This window comes from Hemiscyllium ocellatum, chromosome 30 (assembly GCF_020745735.1).
Source record: "Hemiscyllium ocellatum isolate sHemOce1 chromosome 30, sHemOce1.pat.X.cur, whole genome shotgun sequence".
NCBI classification, from domain to species: domain Eukaryota; kingdom Metazoa; phylum Chordata; class Chondrichthyes; order Orectolobiformes; family Hemiscylliidae; genus Hemiscyllium; species Hemiscyllium ocellatum.
In genome coordinates, this window is record NC_083430.1 from 17,256,024 (window position 1) to 17,274,081 (window position 18,058).

Below are 18,058 nucleotides of genomic sequence, written 5' to 3' on the forward strand. Positions count from 1 at the left end.
CTGTGTTGGCTGTTCTGGCTCCTTCAAGTATATATCCAATTCACATTTGAATGTTAATATTGAACCTGGTTGCATCACCCCTTCAAGCAGTCCATTCTACATCACAATTCACCACAAAGTGCTCAGGCTATCTTGGGTTTTCTTCTGTGCCATCTTGGTAACACTACAGCACTGGTATCTAATTGGCAGTATGGGAGATTGTGCACATATGTCCTGTACACATAAGACAAAAACAATCCAGCCAATTACCTGTCTGTCATTCTACTCTCAATCATCAGTGAAGCGATGGAAGGTGTCATCAACAGTGCTATCCAGCAGCAGTTGCTTAGTAATAACCCACTTACTGACACTCAATTTGATTCTGCGAAGCCCCCTCAGTTCCTGATCTCATTACAGCCTTGCTTCAAACATGGACAAAAGAGCAGAATTCCAGAAGTGAGGTGGATGTGACAGCCCTTGATATCAAGGCTGCATTTGACTGACTGCACCATTAAGGTGCTCCAGTAAAACTAGAATCAATAGGAACCAAGAAAGGAAAATTATCTGCTGGTTAGAGTCATATCAAGTGGAAAGGAAAATGGTTGTTGGAGGTTAATCTTCTCAACTCCAAAACAGTACTGCAGAAGTCCCTCAGGATAGTATCCTCGGCATAACCAGTTTCAGCAGTGACCTTCTTTCCAACATAAATCAGAAGTAGAGATATTCACTGATGAACTGCATAAACATTCATTACCAATCATGACTCCTCAGAAACTGAGACAATAGATATGAAGCTGGAAGAGCACAACTGGTCAGACAGCATCCAAGGAGCAGGAAAGTCAACGTTTTGAGCTGAGGGGGACAATAAACATCTTCAACAAGACAAAATCTAACCATCATCTCTTGACATTCAATGACATTACCATCAATGAATTCCCCAGCTATCAGCATCTTGGGGTTCTATTAACCAGAAACAGAACTATATGAGCTACAAAAGCAGGTAAGAGGTTAAGATTTCTGCAACAAGTGACTCAACTCTTTAAAGCCTAGTCCATTATCCACAAGACAAGTTGGGAGTGATGGAATAATCTCCACTTCTCTGGAATGAGTGCACATCTAAAAGCAAGCACAAAGCTGGACAGTTCAGAATAGCCAGAGACTTTTCTCTAGGGCAGGATTGACTGGTACGAGAAGTCATAGTTGGAAGATATTAGGAGGAAGGTATAAAGTAGACATCAGATGTAGGTTCTTTATGCAGAGAGTTGTGAATGTATGCAATGCATTGCCAGCTGTGGTGGTGGAAGCAAAGTTATTGGGGACATTTAAGCGACTGCTGGACATGTACATGGATATCAGTGAGTTGAGGGGTGTGTAGGTTAAGTAACTATATTTAACATTAGGATTAAGTCTCGGCACAACATTGTGTGCCTAAGGACCTGTTCTGTGCTGTACTTTCCTATGTTGTAATACAGCAGTCTGCTGGGTTTGCATCATACCCACAAACATTCACTCCCAACTCTTCCTCTCAGTTCCCCATCTCCTCTTATGCACCTCAACTCCACCACCCCCATACTCTCAAGACCCCCACCTCAACTCTCCCCCACCCCCATACTCTCAAGACCCCCACCTCAACTCCACCACCCCCATACTCTCAAGACCCCCACCTCAACTCTCACTCCCTCTGACCATCTACAACTGTCCTCTCACTCTCCATCCTCTCACTCTCTCTCTCACCCCCTTCCCCGCCCTCCTTTCTCCCCCCGCCCTCTCCCTTACCGGGGTTAGTGCTCGACCTGGACGGGTTAACGGTCCCGCGGCCCCTGTACGCGGGTTTCACCATACTGCCCCTGTCGCTGCCGCTCGAGCTCCGCCGCCGACCACAGGCCCCGCGTGGCCCCTCACGTCATCACCCTGCGACCAGCGCCCGCGCGTCATCACCCTGCGACACAAGATCGTGAACTCCCGAAGTGGTGGGGCTTCCCCAGGCAGGTCCATGTGTGGGAACACCTAAAATCAAGTGGCTGCTTTAAAAATGATAATGTTCCGGGGGTTGATTACCTTTTTCTCACTTCTGATGTTCGGGTTTAATCTTTCTTCATTGTAAAGACAAGATTTTTGCATTTAAATAGCAACTTCAGGACAAGTGATTTGCAGCCACTGAACACCAGGATGTGTGGCTGTTTCTGTTGTGTAGGAAAGAGCCCTGCAAACCTTTCAGACTATCTCTCCAGCTCCCTAATTCCACACCACTCCCAGTCCCCCCTCCCCCCCACTTTGTTTGCCCTTCCACGATTTCCCTTCCTCCCTGAATTCCCATTCCTGATTCCTCCACTCCTTAATTCCAAGCTTGCTGCTCGCCCTTCCCCGGTTACCCTCTCCCCGTTCACTGCCCACTGCTTCACCCTGTTTCAAAAGCATGTCTGTGCTTCAAAGCAAAGTGCAGCGTTTTTGTATGATATGGTATGTAGATTCCACATAATGCCGAAGTGTTTAGAATTGCATGTATGCATGTTTCTGGATGAGATTGCATACATAGTTGTGGCTTCCTGAAGAAGGGCTTATGCCCGAAACGTCGAATCTCCTGTTCCTTGGATGCTGCCTGACCTGCTATGCTTTTCCAGCAACACATTTTCAGCTACATAGTTGTGGCTATCAGCAAATACTGCCTGTTATGAATCATATTTGCTCAGCATCACAGCTTAATGGTAGAGGTTGATTATTGATCTTGATGTGACTTGTTATAGATACATCTACCAGATCGGCTAAACTAGGACAGCTGAAAGATGATCTATCAGAGGTAGGATTGACTTATGCTTTAGAGATCCTGCAGTGAGAGCACATCTGCTGAAGAGAAGTTTAATCTCTGGAGAACTATTGACATGCACGGAAGCTCTGAAATTGTCAATTGTATGCCTGCTTGTATTAATGGTTAAACAAACGAGGCTTTGCAATACTCTAAAAAAATCTTAGTGCAAATAAAAACAACAGTTTAGGAAATTGGAAGAAATATTTACAGTAGAGCCAACATAAAGATCAAGGGCAGGATATAAATATTTGCAGAGGGCATCATGTAAAAGGAAGTGTATCTAGCTTGGGAAGCAGTGCTCTAATGGCAAGAAACTATTATTTGGCATATATATGTTTAGCCAGCAAGAAGCAAAACAAGCTGCTAAAGATAGCTCCGGAGAAATGTTATCTTACGATTCTTATAAATTATCCTGCGCCAAACAATAGGTTGATATTGTCAGATCTTAAGGTGTTACGTAGTTTGCAACTGTTAGAATAATGACTGCAGAAAGAGAGCTCAAGGCACCATGAAGTGTCTGATTCTTCGTCAACTCAACAGCTTCACAGATCTGTGTGAAGTTACACCCAAGATGGTGACCCAAAAATGAAACCCTTAAAGGTAAGATTAGGGATATATGCTAAAATGAAACGTATCCCAAGAGGATAAATGAAGCTGAGAACCTGACCAGCGTCCTAGGTTCGATTCCAGCCTTGGGCGACTATCTGTGTGAAGTTTGCACGTTCTCCCTGTGTCTACGTGGGTTTCTTCCGAGTGCTCCAATTTGCTCCCACAGTCCAAAGATGTGCCTGTCAGGTGATTTGGCTGTGTTAAAATGCCCATAGTGTTATGTACATTAGTCAGAGGGAAATGGGTCTGAGTGGGTTAGTCTTCGGAGGGTCGGTGTGGACATGTTGAGCCAAAGTGCCTGTTCCCACGCTGTAGGGAATCAGAATGTATATCTAAGTTATTGACTGCCGAACAGATTCTCAAGGATTGCAAAGATGTCTTCATAGCTCAAAGAAGACTTATTGGCAAATATTCTCTGAAAGCAGATGAGACCAATGCAGCATCTATTGAGGAATGTTCCAGCCAACATCAACCCCAGTCTGAAAGACAAAATAGAAAAGAGGGAAATAATCAAAAATTTGACAATTCCGACAGACTGGATTAGCAGAATGGTATCAGTGAGTAAACTAGAAAACTGAGAGGATGCGCAGTTCCAAAGGATTTAAATAAAGCTTTGGTAAGACCTTACTCCCTTTGCCAACCACTGAAGAAACTTTGGCTGAACTTGCCAAGGCAATGGTCTAGACTGAACTTCTTAGAATGCTCATTGGCAAGTTAAGCTGGATGAAATCAGCTGTTTTCTAATACTTTCTGGCTGTTACTTTGGGGATACTGGTCCTTTGAAATGTTTTTGACATTTTTACTGTTCCAGAAGGGTATCGATGCAAACTGCAGATGAAAGTCAACGATCTTCCCAGACTCTAAGCTATTGTAGATTAGCTGCTAACCTTTAATTAAAGAAAGTTAAAAATTACACAACACCAGGTTGTGTTTGTGTATGTGTGTGTGTGGTCTGGGGGGGAGGTGAGGGGAGGAGGGGTATGTGTGTCTGACAGCGTGTATATGAGAGAGGGTCTGCGTGAGTTTGGGAGTATGTCAGAGTGTTTATATGTCTGCGTGTGTAAGGCTGTATAGTGTAGTGGGGTCACCTGTAGTCTAATATGAACTCAAGGTCGCAGTTGAGGCCATCCTCATGGGTATCAAACTAGGCTATCAGCCTTGACTCAGCCACTCTGCGTTGTTGCGTATCACGAAGTCCACCGTGGAGGACAGTCACTGAAGATCCAAGGCCGAATGTCTATGATCGCTGAAGTGTTCCCCGACTGGGAGAGAACAGCTCTGTCTGGCGATTGTTGCGCTGAGTCCATTCATCTATTGTCATAGCATCTGCTGGTCTTGCCAATGTAACATGCTTCGGGGAATCCTTGCCTGCAGTGTATGAGATAGACAACGTTGGCCAAGTCACATGGGTACCTGCCATGTACATGGTGGGTGGTGTCCTCACATGTAATGATGGTATTCATGTCGACACCCTGACATATCTTGCAATGATTGCCATGATAGGGTTATATGGTACTGTGGTTGATGGCCTGAAGGCTGAGCAGTTTGCTGCAAACAATGGTCTGTTTAAGGTTTGTCAGTTATTTAAAGGCAAGAACTGGACGTGTAGGGACGCTCTTACGTACACATGCAGACCCTCTCTCATACACATTTCTCAGACATACACACCCCCCGACACACCAACACGCACACCCTCTCACAGGCTTATACTCTGTCACCCGCATGTAAACACACTGTCAAATGCATACACAGACACTCTTTCTCACTCTCACACACACACACACACTCTCTCTCTCTCTCTTACACACACACAGGCAGTGCACACACATATAAGTCTATGGGGTGAATTTGCATTTGCAAAATTGTAATTGCAGATACATCTATTTGGTTCAAAAAGCACATAATCTGCAGGCAGTCAATCCATGTAACATTTTATAAATTCGTACTTTGGAAATAGAACCAGTCTGATTCAAGATTGGGATACAGACAGACTCTAACCTCATACCTTTGATGCATTGTCTGAGTTGAGATGTCACTTTTTTTTATAAAACCTTAAGTTATCTTGTGAATGTGACTTGAAAGAAGTTCTGGGATTTACGTATTAATAAACCGAAACCTATTCTAAAAGATGAAAGACTTAGCAACAATCTAGGTTTGTTCAGTATGTTGTATCAGTTGCATGACACTGATTATTTGCTATAAATTCTTTGTCTTATGATCCTGTTCCACAGCTATCTGATGAAGGAGCAGTGCTTCAAAAGCTAGTACTTTCAAATAAACCTGTTGGACTATAACCTGGTGTTGTGTGATTTTTACATTTGTCCACCCCAGTCTAACACCAGCACCTCCACATCTTAACTAAAGAAGATGTTGCAGTCCATGGTAACAATCCAAAATTGAACAAAAAAAAGAAAATGCCTGAAGTCAAGTGGAGAGGCTGAATAGGCTGGGGCTGTTTTCCCTGGATAGGGAAATAGACAAGGTCTTTCCCCTGGGTGGGGCAGTCCAGAACTAGAGGGTATAGGTTTAGGGTGAGGGGAAAGATTTAAGAGATACCTAAGGGCATCTTTTTCACACAGAGGTTGGTGTGTGTATGGAATGAGCTGCCAGAGGAAGTGGTGGAGGCTGGTACAATTACAACATTTAAAAGGCATCTAGATGGGTATATGAATAGGAAAGGTTTAGAGGGAGAGGGGCCAAATGCTGGCAAATGGGACTAGATTACTTTAGGATATCTGGTCGGCATGGACGAGTTGGACTGAAGGGTCTGTTTCCATGCAGTATCACTATGACTCAAATGACTAAGTACATCGGTCAAAAACTGACAACAAAAGAATCTGACCTGGATTCCAACAAGTGAGATCTGTAGCAGAGATGTAGCAACCAACAGTTATGGAAGTCTTGGAGTAATTTGTCAGAATTGTGAACTGGGTAACAATGTTCTTCCAGTTTCTTCTAACATATCTAATTCTTCTAATTTGTCATCAGCGTAAAGGCTACATCCTTTATTTCCTTTCCTTTTAGACGGTAGACCTTTAAACCAAAGAAACTGTGCAGTTCGAAAAATCAAGTCAGTGAAGCATGATGTGAATTTTACATAATGTATTTTCCTGAAAAAGTCAAAGCAAAAGCAGACACTAAGAGCCAATGAGTCTGAACTTAGGGGCAGCTGTTTAACAAAAGCACTTTTCCTGGCTCATGACCATGTGGTCTTCGCTTGTGTGGGGCCAGTACAGCAGAAAAACCTCTCGCCTGCAAGGTGAAAACAGAAAAGTCATAGAGTCATACAGATGTACAGCATGGAAACAGACACTTCGGTCCAACCTGTCCATGCCGACCAGATATCCCAACCCAATCTAGTCCCACCTGCCAGCACCGGGCTCATATCCCTCCAAACCCTTCCTCTTCATATACCCATCCAAATGCTTTTTAAATGTTGCAATTGTATTAGCCTCCACCACTTCCTCTGGCAGCTCATTCCATACCCGTACCATCCTCTGAGTGAAAAAGTTTCCCCTTAGGTCTCTTTTATATCTTTCCCCTCTCACCCTAAACCTATGCCTTCCAGTTCTGGACTCCCCCAACCCAGGGAAAAGACTTTGTCTATTTATCCTATCCATGACCCTCATGATTTTATAAACCTTTATAAGGTCACTCCTCAGCCTCTGACACTCCAGGGAAAACAACCTCACCCTGTTCAACCTTTTCCTATAGCGATAATCCTCCAATCCTGGCAACATCCTTGTAAATCTTTTCTGAACCCTTTCAAGTTTCACAACATCTTTCTGATAGGAAGGAGACCAGAATTACACACAATATTCCAACAGTTGCCTAAATAATGTCCTATACAGCCGCAACATGACCTCCCAACTCCTGTATTCAATACACTGATCAATAAAGGAAATCATACTAAATGCCTTCTTCACTATCCTGTCAACTTGCGACTCCACTTTCAAGGAGCTATGAACCTGCACTCTAAGGTCTCTTTTGTTCAGCAACACTCCCTAGGACCTTACCATTAAGTGTATAAGTCCTGTTAAGATTTACTTTCCCAAAATGCAGCACCTCGCATTTATCTGAATTAAACTCCATCTGCCACTCCTCGGTCCATTGGTCCATCCGATCAAGATCCAGTTGTAATCTGAGGTAACCTTCTTCGCTGTCCACTACACTTCCTATTTTGCTATCATCAGCAAACTTACTAACTATACCTCTTGTGCTCACATTCAAATCATTTATAGAAATAACAGAAAGTAGTGGACCCAGCACCGATCCATGTGGCACTCCACTGGTCACAGGCCTCCAGTCTGAAAAACAATCCTCCACAATCACCCTCTGTCTTCTACCTTTGAGCCAGTTCTGTATCCAAATGGCTAGTTCTCCCTGTATTCCATGAGATCTAACATTGCTCAGCAGTCTCCCATGGGGAATCTTGTCGAATGCCTTACTGAAATCCATATAGATCACTTCTACCGATCTGTCCTCATAAATCCTCTTTGTTACTTCTTCAAAAAATTCAATCAAATTTGTGAGACATGATTTCCCACACATAAAACCATGTTGACTATCCCAAATCAGTCCTTGCCTTTCCAAATACATGTATCTCCTGTCCCTCAGGATTCCCTCCAACAAGGATTCCCACCACAGAGGTCAGGCTCACCGTTGTACAGTTCCCTGGCTTGTCTTTACCACTCTTCTTAAACAGTGGCACCACGTTAGCCAACCTCCAGTCTTCCATCACCTCACCTGTGACTATCGATGATACAAACATCTCAGTAAGAAGCCCAACAATCATTTCCCTAGCTTCCCACAGAGTACTAGGATTCACCTGATCAGGTCCTGGAGATTTATCCACTTTTATGCATTTCAAGACATCCGGCACTTCCTCCTCTGTAAAGTGGACATTTTTCAAGATGTCACCAACTATTTCCCTACATTCTGAACCTTCCATGTCCTTTTCCACAGTAAATACTGATGCAAAATACCTGTTTAGTATCTGCCCCATCTCCTCTGACTCCACACAAAAACTGCCTTTCTCATCTTTGAGGGCCCTATTCCCTCCCTAGTTACCCTTTTGTCCTTAATGTATGTGTAAAAACCCTTTGGATTCTCCTTAATTCTATTTGCCAAAGTTATCTCATGTCCCTGTTTTGCCCTCCTGATTTCACTCTTAAGTATACTCCTACTGCCTTTATACTCTTCTAAGGATTCACTTGATCTATCCTGTCTATTCCTGACATCTGCTTCCTTCTTTTTCTTAATCAAACCCTCAATTTCTTTAGTCATTCCCTATACCTACCAGCCTTTCCTTTCACCCTGACAGGAATATACTTTCTCTGGACTCTCGTTATCTCATTTCTGAAGGCTTCCCATTTTCCAGCCGTTCCTTTACCTGCGAATATCTGCTCCCAATCAGCTTTTGAAAGTTCTTGCCTAATACCGTCGAAATTGGCCTTTCTCCAATTTAGAACTTCAACTTTTAGAGCTGGCCTATCCTTTTCCATCACTGTTTTAAAACTAATAGAATTATGGTCGCTGACCCCAAAGTGCTCCCCCACTGACACCTCAGTCACCTGCCCTGTCTTATTTCCCAGAAGTATATCAAGTTTTGCACCTTCTTGAGTAGATACATCCACATACTGAATCAGAAAATTTTCTTTTACACACTTAACAAATTTCTCTCCATCTAAATCCTTACCACAATGGCAGTCCCAGTCTACGTTTGGAAAGTTAAAATCCCCTCCCATAACCGCCCTATTATTCTTCAGATTACTGAAATCTCCTTACAAATGTGTTTCTCAATTTCGCTCTTACTATTGGGAGGGTCTAAAATACAATCTCAATAAGATGATCATCCCTTTCTTATTTCTCAGTTCCACCCAAATAACTTCCCTTGATGTATTTCAGGGAATATCCTCCCCAGTAATGCTAACCCTTATCAAAAATGCCACTCCTCCTCCTCTCTTGCCTCCCTTTCTATCCTTCCTGTAGCATTTGTACCCTGGAACATTAAGCCGCCAGTCCTGCCCATCCCTAAGCCATGTTTCTGTAATTGCTATGATATCCTAGTCCCATGTTCCTAACCACTCCCTGAGTTCATCTGCTTTTTCAGTTCGGTCTCTTGCATTGAAATAAATGAAGTTTAATTTATCCATCTTACCTTGTTCTCTGCTTTGTCCCTGCCTGCCCTGACTGTTTGATTTGCTTCTGTTTTCAACTGTACCAGTGTCAGATTGAAATCTTTCCTCAATATCTCCCTGGGTCCCCCCTCCCCCACCTTACAAGTTTAAATCTTCTTGAGTAGCTCTGGCAAATCTCCCTGCCAGTATATTAGTCCTCTTCCAATTTAGGTGCAATCCGTCCTTCTTGTACAGGTCACCTCTACCCCAAAACAGCTTCCAATGATCCAAAAATGTGAATCCTTCACCCAAACACCAGCTCCTCAGCCATGCATTCATCTGTTCTATCCTCCTATTCCTGCCCTCACTAGCCTCTCTGTGTATTTCAATCAACAAGGTAAAAACAAGGACTGCAGATGCTGGAAACCAGGTTCTGGATCAGTGGTGCTGGAAGAGCATAGCAGTTCAGGCAGCATCCAATGAGCAGCAAAATCGACGTTTTGGGCAAAAGCCCTTCATCAGGAATAAAGGCAGAGAGACTGAAGTGTGGAGAGATAAGCTTGGGGAGGGTGGGGTGGGGAGAGAGTAGCATACCTGGGAGTTGCAGTGGGAGAGGGACTCCCTGAGATTCTTGTAGAGAGAGGAGGAAAACTTCTTCAAGGCAGGCATCCTTGCAAGAGGATTCGCAGAAGGGTTAAAATCCACAAGGTGTATTTTCTCTGTGTATTTTCTCTCTCCTTCATGGAGGTACCAGAAAGTTTCCAGTATCAGCTAGTTGTCTTCTACTCACTGTTGTCAACAAATGCCCTGTGGAAAGAGGAAGAAAACACTTTCAAAGACAGTGAAAGGGTGAATTCTCATCCCTTTGAATGAAACAGAGCATTAATTTGCAAACACTTTGTGAGAACGGCAAAGACCTAAAAGTAATTCAAAAAATGAAAACCATTCTAGTGTTCCTAAGTGATGCTATCAATTGTATCCCTTAATTTTTTTCCCCTTTTTCACTCTTAATGTTCTATATTGTGTGTTTGTTTGTGAAAGGAGGAATTTTAGAAGGGGTGGAGTTTAAGTTATAGGTATTTATAAGTTAAGAATTCATATTGCTAATTACCATTGCTTAAAGACATTTCGTTCATTATGCTATTTTCTTGTTAAGTATGGTAACCAATGAGCTTTTTTTTAACCTGAGTTGGTCAGTCAGGTAATTGGAAGACACGAGATGGTTTTCACATTTGTGATGACTTCAAGCATAGTGGGACTTTGGTTTCCAGTGTACTACCCTAGTGAGTCACAAATTAGAGTGTGAACTGCCATTCAAGCTCACTGCTAAAGATGTGCAGTGGTATTAGGAATACAGCAGGAAGCAGCTTTCAGTAGAATGAAACTGCGAGTGATGATAATGCCACTGCTGAAGTATTATAATGTCAATGATAAAATTTCCATGTAGGATAATGTCAGCGATACAATACTTGGAACAACCTTCAGGTGGCAAGGAAAACCAATTGCATTTGTGTCCTAAACTGTTAATGGGAACTGAACTCCATACTCAAATAGATAAGGAGTGCCACAATAGTCTATATGATTGTGTGGTTTAATCATTACAGATTCTTAAAAGGAGTGCGGTGATCAGGCTGCAAATCAGAACCCAAGTTTTCCTTGATTAGCAGAATAATCAACACATTGGGAGATCAACCCTTATTCACTGAAGAGTAAAGAGGTATTCCAGGAGCAGCACTAAAAATGACACCTCAACCTAGCAAAGTTTGGTCTACTGTGTGTCAATCAGCAGACACAATGCGCGATAGACAAAGTTAAGGATCCCACAACCAAGAGATCAGATTTAAGCTCTGAAGTTCCATTGTTTAATCTAGTAGGATTGAAACTGACTTTTTAAACCTCTGTCCTTCAGTATTAAAGAGAAAAGCACAACATGTGTCTGCAGTTTAAGATGTTATCCCGGATTGGCTTGCTGTTGAACAAGGGGTTGTCAGCTCTTTGTTACCTTTGCAGTCACAGGAGGTCGCTGTCCAGTTAAAAGTTTCTTTGATAACTTTATGTATTGCAACTCATCAGTCTTTCTGTCTAAGCAGCTACTTAATTTGCATCTGCAACCATTTTTGGCTGAATTAGGCATCTTAAAAAATGTCCTTTGGAATTAAGGGCTAAATACACCCATAGTATTTTTGAATTCTAACCAGCCATCATAAAAAATAAAAAAAATACTTTGTTTGATCAGCAGTTTAACAAACATATTAGGGAAATGAAGTGTGTATTACTTAAAGGAGAGAGATCTAAAACACACAACCAAGGTGTGAAATAAAGCAAAGAGCAAACATTAAGAAATGCCAATTATTGCTTACCGGTCGAGTTCTATGCTGCTCTGTGGGATTTGATTGGCCAGGATCTGCTGGAGGTGTATGCCAGTATGCTTCTGGCAGGTACCATGAGCGAATCCATGGGGGAAGGCATCATCACCCTCATCTACAAGCAGAAGGGAAAGAGGGAAGAAATTAGAAATTGGCGATCAATCTCACTGTTAAATGTGACTACAAAGTCTTGTCAGAGGTCATTGTCAACCGTTAGGTCTGCTCTGGGATCGGTGATTCACTCTGACCAAACCTGTGCTGTACCGGGCAGGAAGATCGCTGAGAGTCTCACACTCCTCAGGGATACGATCGCCTACATGCAGGACAGAGGGGTGGACACTTGCCCCATCAGCCTGGACCAGGGGAAAGCCTTTGACAGGATATCGCACATGTACATGAGCGATGTTCTCTCTAAAATGGGCTTTGGGGAGGGAATCTGCAATTGGATCCAACTGCTCTACACCAACATTGTTATTGCAGTCTCAATCAATGGGTAGGAAGCAGAAAGCTTCCCAGTCAGATCTGGAGTCAGGCAGGGCTGCCCACTTTCTCCTGCTTTGTTTGTGTGCTGTATAGAGCCATTTGCTGAGTCCGTCAGGAAGGATGTGAGCCTGAAAAGGGTGACTATTCCTAGCAGCGAGGGTCTACAGGTTAAGGCCTCCCTGTACATGGATGACATCACTGTTTTCTGCTCGGATCCACTGTCAATGCGCAGGCTGGTGCATCTGTAAGCGGTTTGAATGGGCCTCGGGGGCCAAGGTAAACTGAGGCAAGGGTAAGGCCATGCTCATTTTGGGAATGAGGCCGACCAATCCTCTATCCCCTTCACAGAGGACAGACCACCTGAAGGATTTTGTTTGGAGGGACTGGGGCATGCGCCAAGATTTGGGAGGCACATGTCACCAAAGTGAGGCAGAAATTGGGCAGATGGGTGGAGAGTCGTTCTCCATCGCAGGAAAAAAACTGGTCATCAGGTGTGAAGTACTCTCAGTGTTGTTATATGTGGCCTATTCCCTGAACCTGCTCTGCTGCAGTCACCTGGGCCATCTCCCACTTCATGTGGAGATCAAATATGACCAGGGTCCAAAGAGATGCCATATATAAAGACCTGGAGAAAGGGGGATAAAACACACCCAAAGTTATCCTCAACTGATGGCTACCTTCGTGTATGGCTGCATCAAGCTGTGCGTGGATCCCTGGTACACAAACACTAACTGTCACTATGCACTGAGGTTCTACCTGTCCCTGGTGTTGCGAAGAACGTTCCTGGCCTGACTGCCACGGAACACTCCAAGTAGTTGGACCATTCCGTAACATCTGACCCTTGTGGAGAAATTTGTGAAGAAAAACATCTTCCACCACAAATCCATCAGGAAGTGGTCAGCACATAGTGTCTTTGAGACCCTTCGGGAAAAGGGGTAGGCAGATCCCATTGAGCAGTTCCCTGGCAGATTTAAAAGTCACTTGGCAGAATGCCTCATCGCCAGAACTTTCAAACAAGCACCAAGATTTTGTTTGGCTGGTGGTGAGAAGAGTTGTGCTTTGAAATCCTTTATGAATGCCCGGACTCTCTGCACAACCGCACACTGCCCTCGAAGTGGCTGTGGAGGGAACGAGACTGTCACACACCTCCTTCTGGAATGTGCCTATGCAAAGGAAGTCTGGAGCGGAATGCAATGGTGCTTGTCAAGGTTCGTCCCGAGAAGCTCCGTGAGTCAGGATGCAGTGCTCTGCAGTCTGTTCCCTGGGACGCTGACTGAGACCAACATCAACTGTGCCTGGAGGATCATCAACTCAGTGAAAGATGCTTTTTGATTTGCCCAAAACTTTCAGTTGAAGGAGTTAACCCCAACTGAGTGTTGCCGACTGGCACATTCCCAGGTCCAGGACTACATGCTGAAGGATGCACTGAAGCTTGGGGGAGCTGCTGTCAAGGCGCAGTGGGGAAAGACCGCCATGTAAGGTCCCTCTGCCGAAGAATAAGCAGGGCCATTCAGTAATTGGGCCCCACTGTCGCCTCAGCTATAGACCAAGAGGTTGTTGTAAATATAGAATATGGTAGACATCAAATACTTAATTCATCAACTGTAAGTAAAAAGTGTATAGATCTGAGCAGGTTCATTTACCTTCCATGTAGCAAAGATTTATTTTCAATGAATAAAGCATATTTTTGAAATTAAAAAAAAAATCAATGTTCAAAATGTTGATTCTTCCCTTTCTTCATGACTTTGTACATGATTTGTCTTAATGTATTTCATCGTGCTCTGCTGCAGTGCTCATGAATGTGAGAGATCTCACAAGTAGTCAGCTGGAAACCATCACACAAGAAGAGTGATCCAAAACCAGATGCTGTGAACTAAATTTGATCATCATTAAATATGACTGTGGAGTATTGTGGACTAACATTACAGGGAATACTACATAGATTGAGAGAAGTGTAATACAACACACCATGCAGAAGAGTTTTATTACGTTATTAGTGGATCCTGCACAGCATTGCTATGTCGTTAAGTATGATACCTCATACGTTTCTCTATTGTCATTGTGTTGCTACATCCCTAATTGTCCTCACTTTTTTGTTATTTTCTTTACCTTTCAGATAGGCGCATGGTGAGCAGGCATGACAGAGGGGAGAGCCCCTGAGGATGCGGGCTGGTCAGCAGGGGCCATATATATGGGCTTCATTTTCTGCGAGGCAATGCTTTAGGAAGTGACCTAGCCAGGCACTGCAAGTTGATATTTTTTGGTATGGTGACTGCAGTAGCTAAGCTGCGGTGTACAATTTCCTCTGGTGCATGTGAAATCTGACAAGACAACTTTGTGCTATCAGTAGGTGGTGGCTGCCAAATGGGGAATAAGATCTGGTTAGGGGACTGACTTTAAGGTTCTAAGTGAAGAGTGAATCCCCTCCAGGGTCATGTGTCAGCAATGAGGAGGAAACATGTGGTGGAACACTGTCTATAAATCATTGATAACATTAAAAATACAAATATGACAACTTAAGCCAGGAGGCGAAAGTGAGGACTGCAGATGCTGGAGATCAGAGTCAAGATGAGAATGATGCTGGAAAAGCACAGCAGGTCAGGCAACATCCAAAGAGCAGGAAAATTGACTTTTCGGACAAAAGCCCTTCATCAGGAATCTTAAGCCAGTAGCCAGCTGTGATACGTGCGTGTGACACTGTTGAAGTCAAGTGTGAGAAACTAAACAAAAATAAATTATTGCAACAAATGTACACTTTCCATGACCTTGGGATACTTTACACGCAATTAAGTGCTTTTGAAATGTAGTTATTGCTATACTGACTAAAATGCAATAGCCAATTTGAACACAGCAAGCTTCCAGAAAAGAACTGGTGCAGCCAAGTAGATAATGGGTTGGATTTTCCAAGGAGTGCGGTTTGCTTCACAGACCTTCTGGGCTTTTGTATTCTACACAAAGGGAGATCTGCTTTTCTGAAAGGAGATTCTACTCAGGGCTGCCTAAGAAATGTGGGTGGTACAGTGGCACAGTGGTTAGCACTGCTGCTTCACAGCGCCAGAGACCTGGGTTCAATTCCCACCTCAGGTGACTGTGTGGAGTTTGCACATTCTCCCCATGTCTGCATGGGTTTCCTCCCACAGTCCAAAAACGTGCAGGTTAGGTGAATTGGCCACGCTAAATTGCCTGTAGTGTTAGGTGAAGGGGTAAAATGTAGGGGAATGGGTCTAGGTGGGTTGCGTGTCGGTGTGGACTTGTTGGACAGAAGGGCCTGTTTCTACACTGTAAGTAATCTAAAAAAAACTGTGCTTCCAGTCTGAGAATTCTTTTGTTGTGTAGAGCTGTCAGAGGAAGGCAAACCACAGACCACAACAACAAGATAAATGTGATGTGCTGGGAGAGTAGAGTACCAGATTGAGTTCCAGGGTAGAAGTAGAAAGGTAATAGTTCCCTGAAATAGTTCCCTGGATTTTTAAACATCCCTGAGATAGAAGTAGGGCCTCAGTATAAACTATTTAAAAGACAGTGCAGCTCCTGTTAGTACGGCAGTAGGTTTAGTGCTCAGGTGTCCTAATGTGAATCAAGAAACATCTGACTCAAGAGACAGGACTGCTGGTAACTGAACCATTCCCTGTACCTTTGAGAATATCTTCACAAATTGCCAGACATGTTCTGAGTCCATTCCATTTGCAGATTGACAGTGCCACACAATACAAAAGAGGGATTCCTCAGTGTGAAGATGAAGCCTGTGGAAACACCTCAAATCTCCAATGACAATTGCTTTTCCTCTCTTTCTCCTGCCTTGTACAGCTGGGCTCTGGGTTGCAGACCTCAGAGGAAATGCCCACTCATTTTCCAATACTGAAAAGATGCTCTTGGGCGAGATGCATTCTGGCACTTCCTTGACTACCTGCCTGATTTCATCACAGGGATAACATGCAAGGTCAAATTAGACTCGCTAACACTGGATTCTCAGCACAGTGAAGTTAAAATATTTGATGTCCCTCGAAGTTGTGCAATTATTCTCAACCAAATTTTAAGAGTAATTTAAAGAAAAAATGACAATTTATTATTCGTTCTGTAACTTTTGTTGAGCATAGCTTAACAACAAGGTACTCTAATGTTAATAGTTTAAAACCAATCTTCTTTAATTGTATCTTCCACTCACACACGTAGACTGACAGACACAATTAAGGGAGAAAATGAAAAGAAAAGTTGTAACTGCCCACTTCGAAAGGTGTTTCAGCAATTTGCACCAAGCTTTTATGAAATTCCTTGAACAACGCATTGTATTACAGGCACGAAACCCTGGCAAAGCCCAGTCAATCGATTGTTCCTCTCTCTTTTTCAACATTCTCTTTGGTCGGCTGGATCAGCATTCCCATGACTGACCAATGGAACATCCAACTGGCTGCCAGTCCTTGAGCAAAAAACATCTGGTGCCGAAATGTCTGCAGTATTCTGACAGCAAAAATTAACATGCAATTATCTTTCCCGGCCAGTTCCCAAAAGCAAAAGTCAGGTTGTTTATTCTCTCTGTGTAAAACAAGCTGCAGTTTAACTTTGATCTGTTCAATTTTCAAATTCACCTCGTAGTTCCAAACCAAAAATGAGAAGCAGAAAGGAAAACTGGGATGGCTTTAACACTTTTTTCTTCTGTGACTACACTTCTTTGACTACACGTTCTTAAGCTGCAAATTGACCCTATCTATCAACATAACTCTCAGGCTCCATGAAGCACTGCTGTGCCTCTAATCAGCATTCAGGCTCTGAAATCTGGAACTCAGGCTAATCAGACTGGTGGTGTGTCCCTCCAGACTGCCAGGGGTGTCTAAGAGTTCCCACATACTACAAGTCATACAATATGTGGGACTGATTTCCCCCGCCATACCTTTAGTTAAAATACTCTGACCCTAAATTTAATCCAATTTGAATTTATTATGTAGATTTTTTATATAGATGAAGCTAAGACCCTAAAGTTTCCTTAATACAGGTTTGAAGGGAGAAATGCAATTTACCCAATTCCCATCAATAAACTCTCTGTGTTATTCTTTTGACACTTTTGTCAACCTTATCAAATTCTGACACGGTTCCTGTTGGGTTTAATTGTTGCTCAATCTGGACCTTGGCCATAGGCTTTTAGTGAGAATTGCTGTTGTCATTGTTCACCCCAGGTTACTCCCTTCCCCTTCCTATCCTATTCCGACTGTTACCTGTGTATGATCAAAATATTCCTAAATCATGGTGACTCCCAGAGAATAGCCCTCTTGTGGATCCCTGAGAAGCAAACAAGAATACAGACTAACTGCTGTCCCCGCAACAAATTTTGCCCATTGTAATGCGGATCAAGATTAGATTGTTTGTGGAAAGGTTGAAGTGGATACTGTCACAAAAAAATGCTGTAGGTGCTCGTTCAATCAATAACTTCAAATCTAAGAGTGATAGGTTTCTTCCCCCCAGAGCTAAGGTGGGTAGATAGAGTTAACAGTGTTGACAGTGTGTTGCTGCAAAAGCACAGCAGGTCAGGCAGCATCCGAGGAGCAGGAAAATCGACGTTTCGGGCCGGAGCCCTTCGTCAGCCCCTCATTCCTGATGAAGGGCTCCAGCCTGAAACATCGATTCTCCTGCTCCTCGGATGCTGCCTGACCTGCTGTTCATTTCCAGCAACACACTGTCAACTCTGATCACCAGCATTTGCA

General features: G+C 43.4%; 1 protein-coding gene across 1 annotated transcript in view; it reads right to left on the reverse strand.

Annotated features, from left to right (window-relative positions):
* gnl2 (G protein nucleolar 2) overlaps nt 1-1,875 on the reverse strand; it is a 48,489-nt gene extending 46,614 nt beyond the window's left edge. The window contains exon 1 of the mRNA XM_060847119.1: nt 1,756-1,875. Coding sequence (XP_060703102.1) covers nt 1,756-1,819 — 64 coding nt within the window. The 5' untranslated portion in view covers nt 1,820-1,875. The remainder of the gene's footprint in view (nt 1-1,755) is intronic.
* Nucleotides 1,876-18,058: the final 16,183 nt, after the last annotated feature.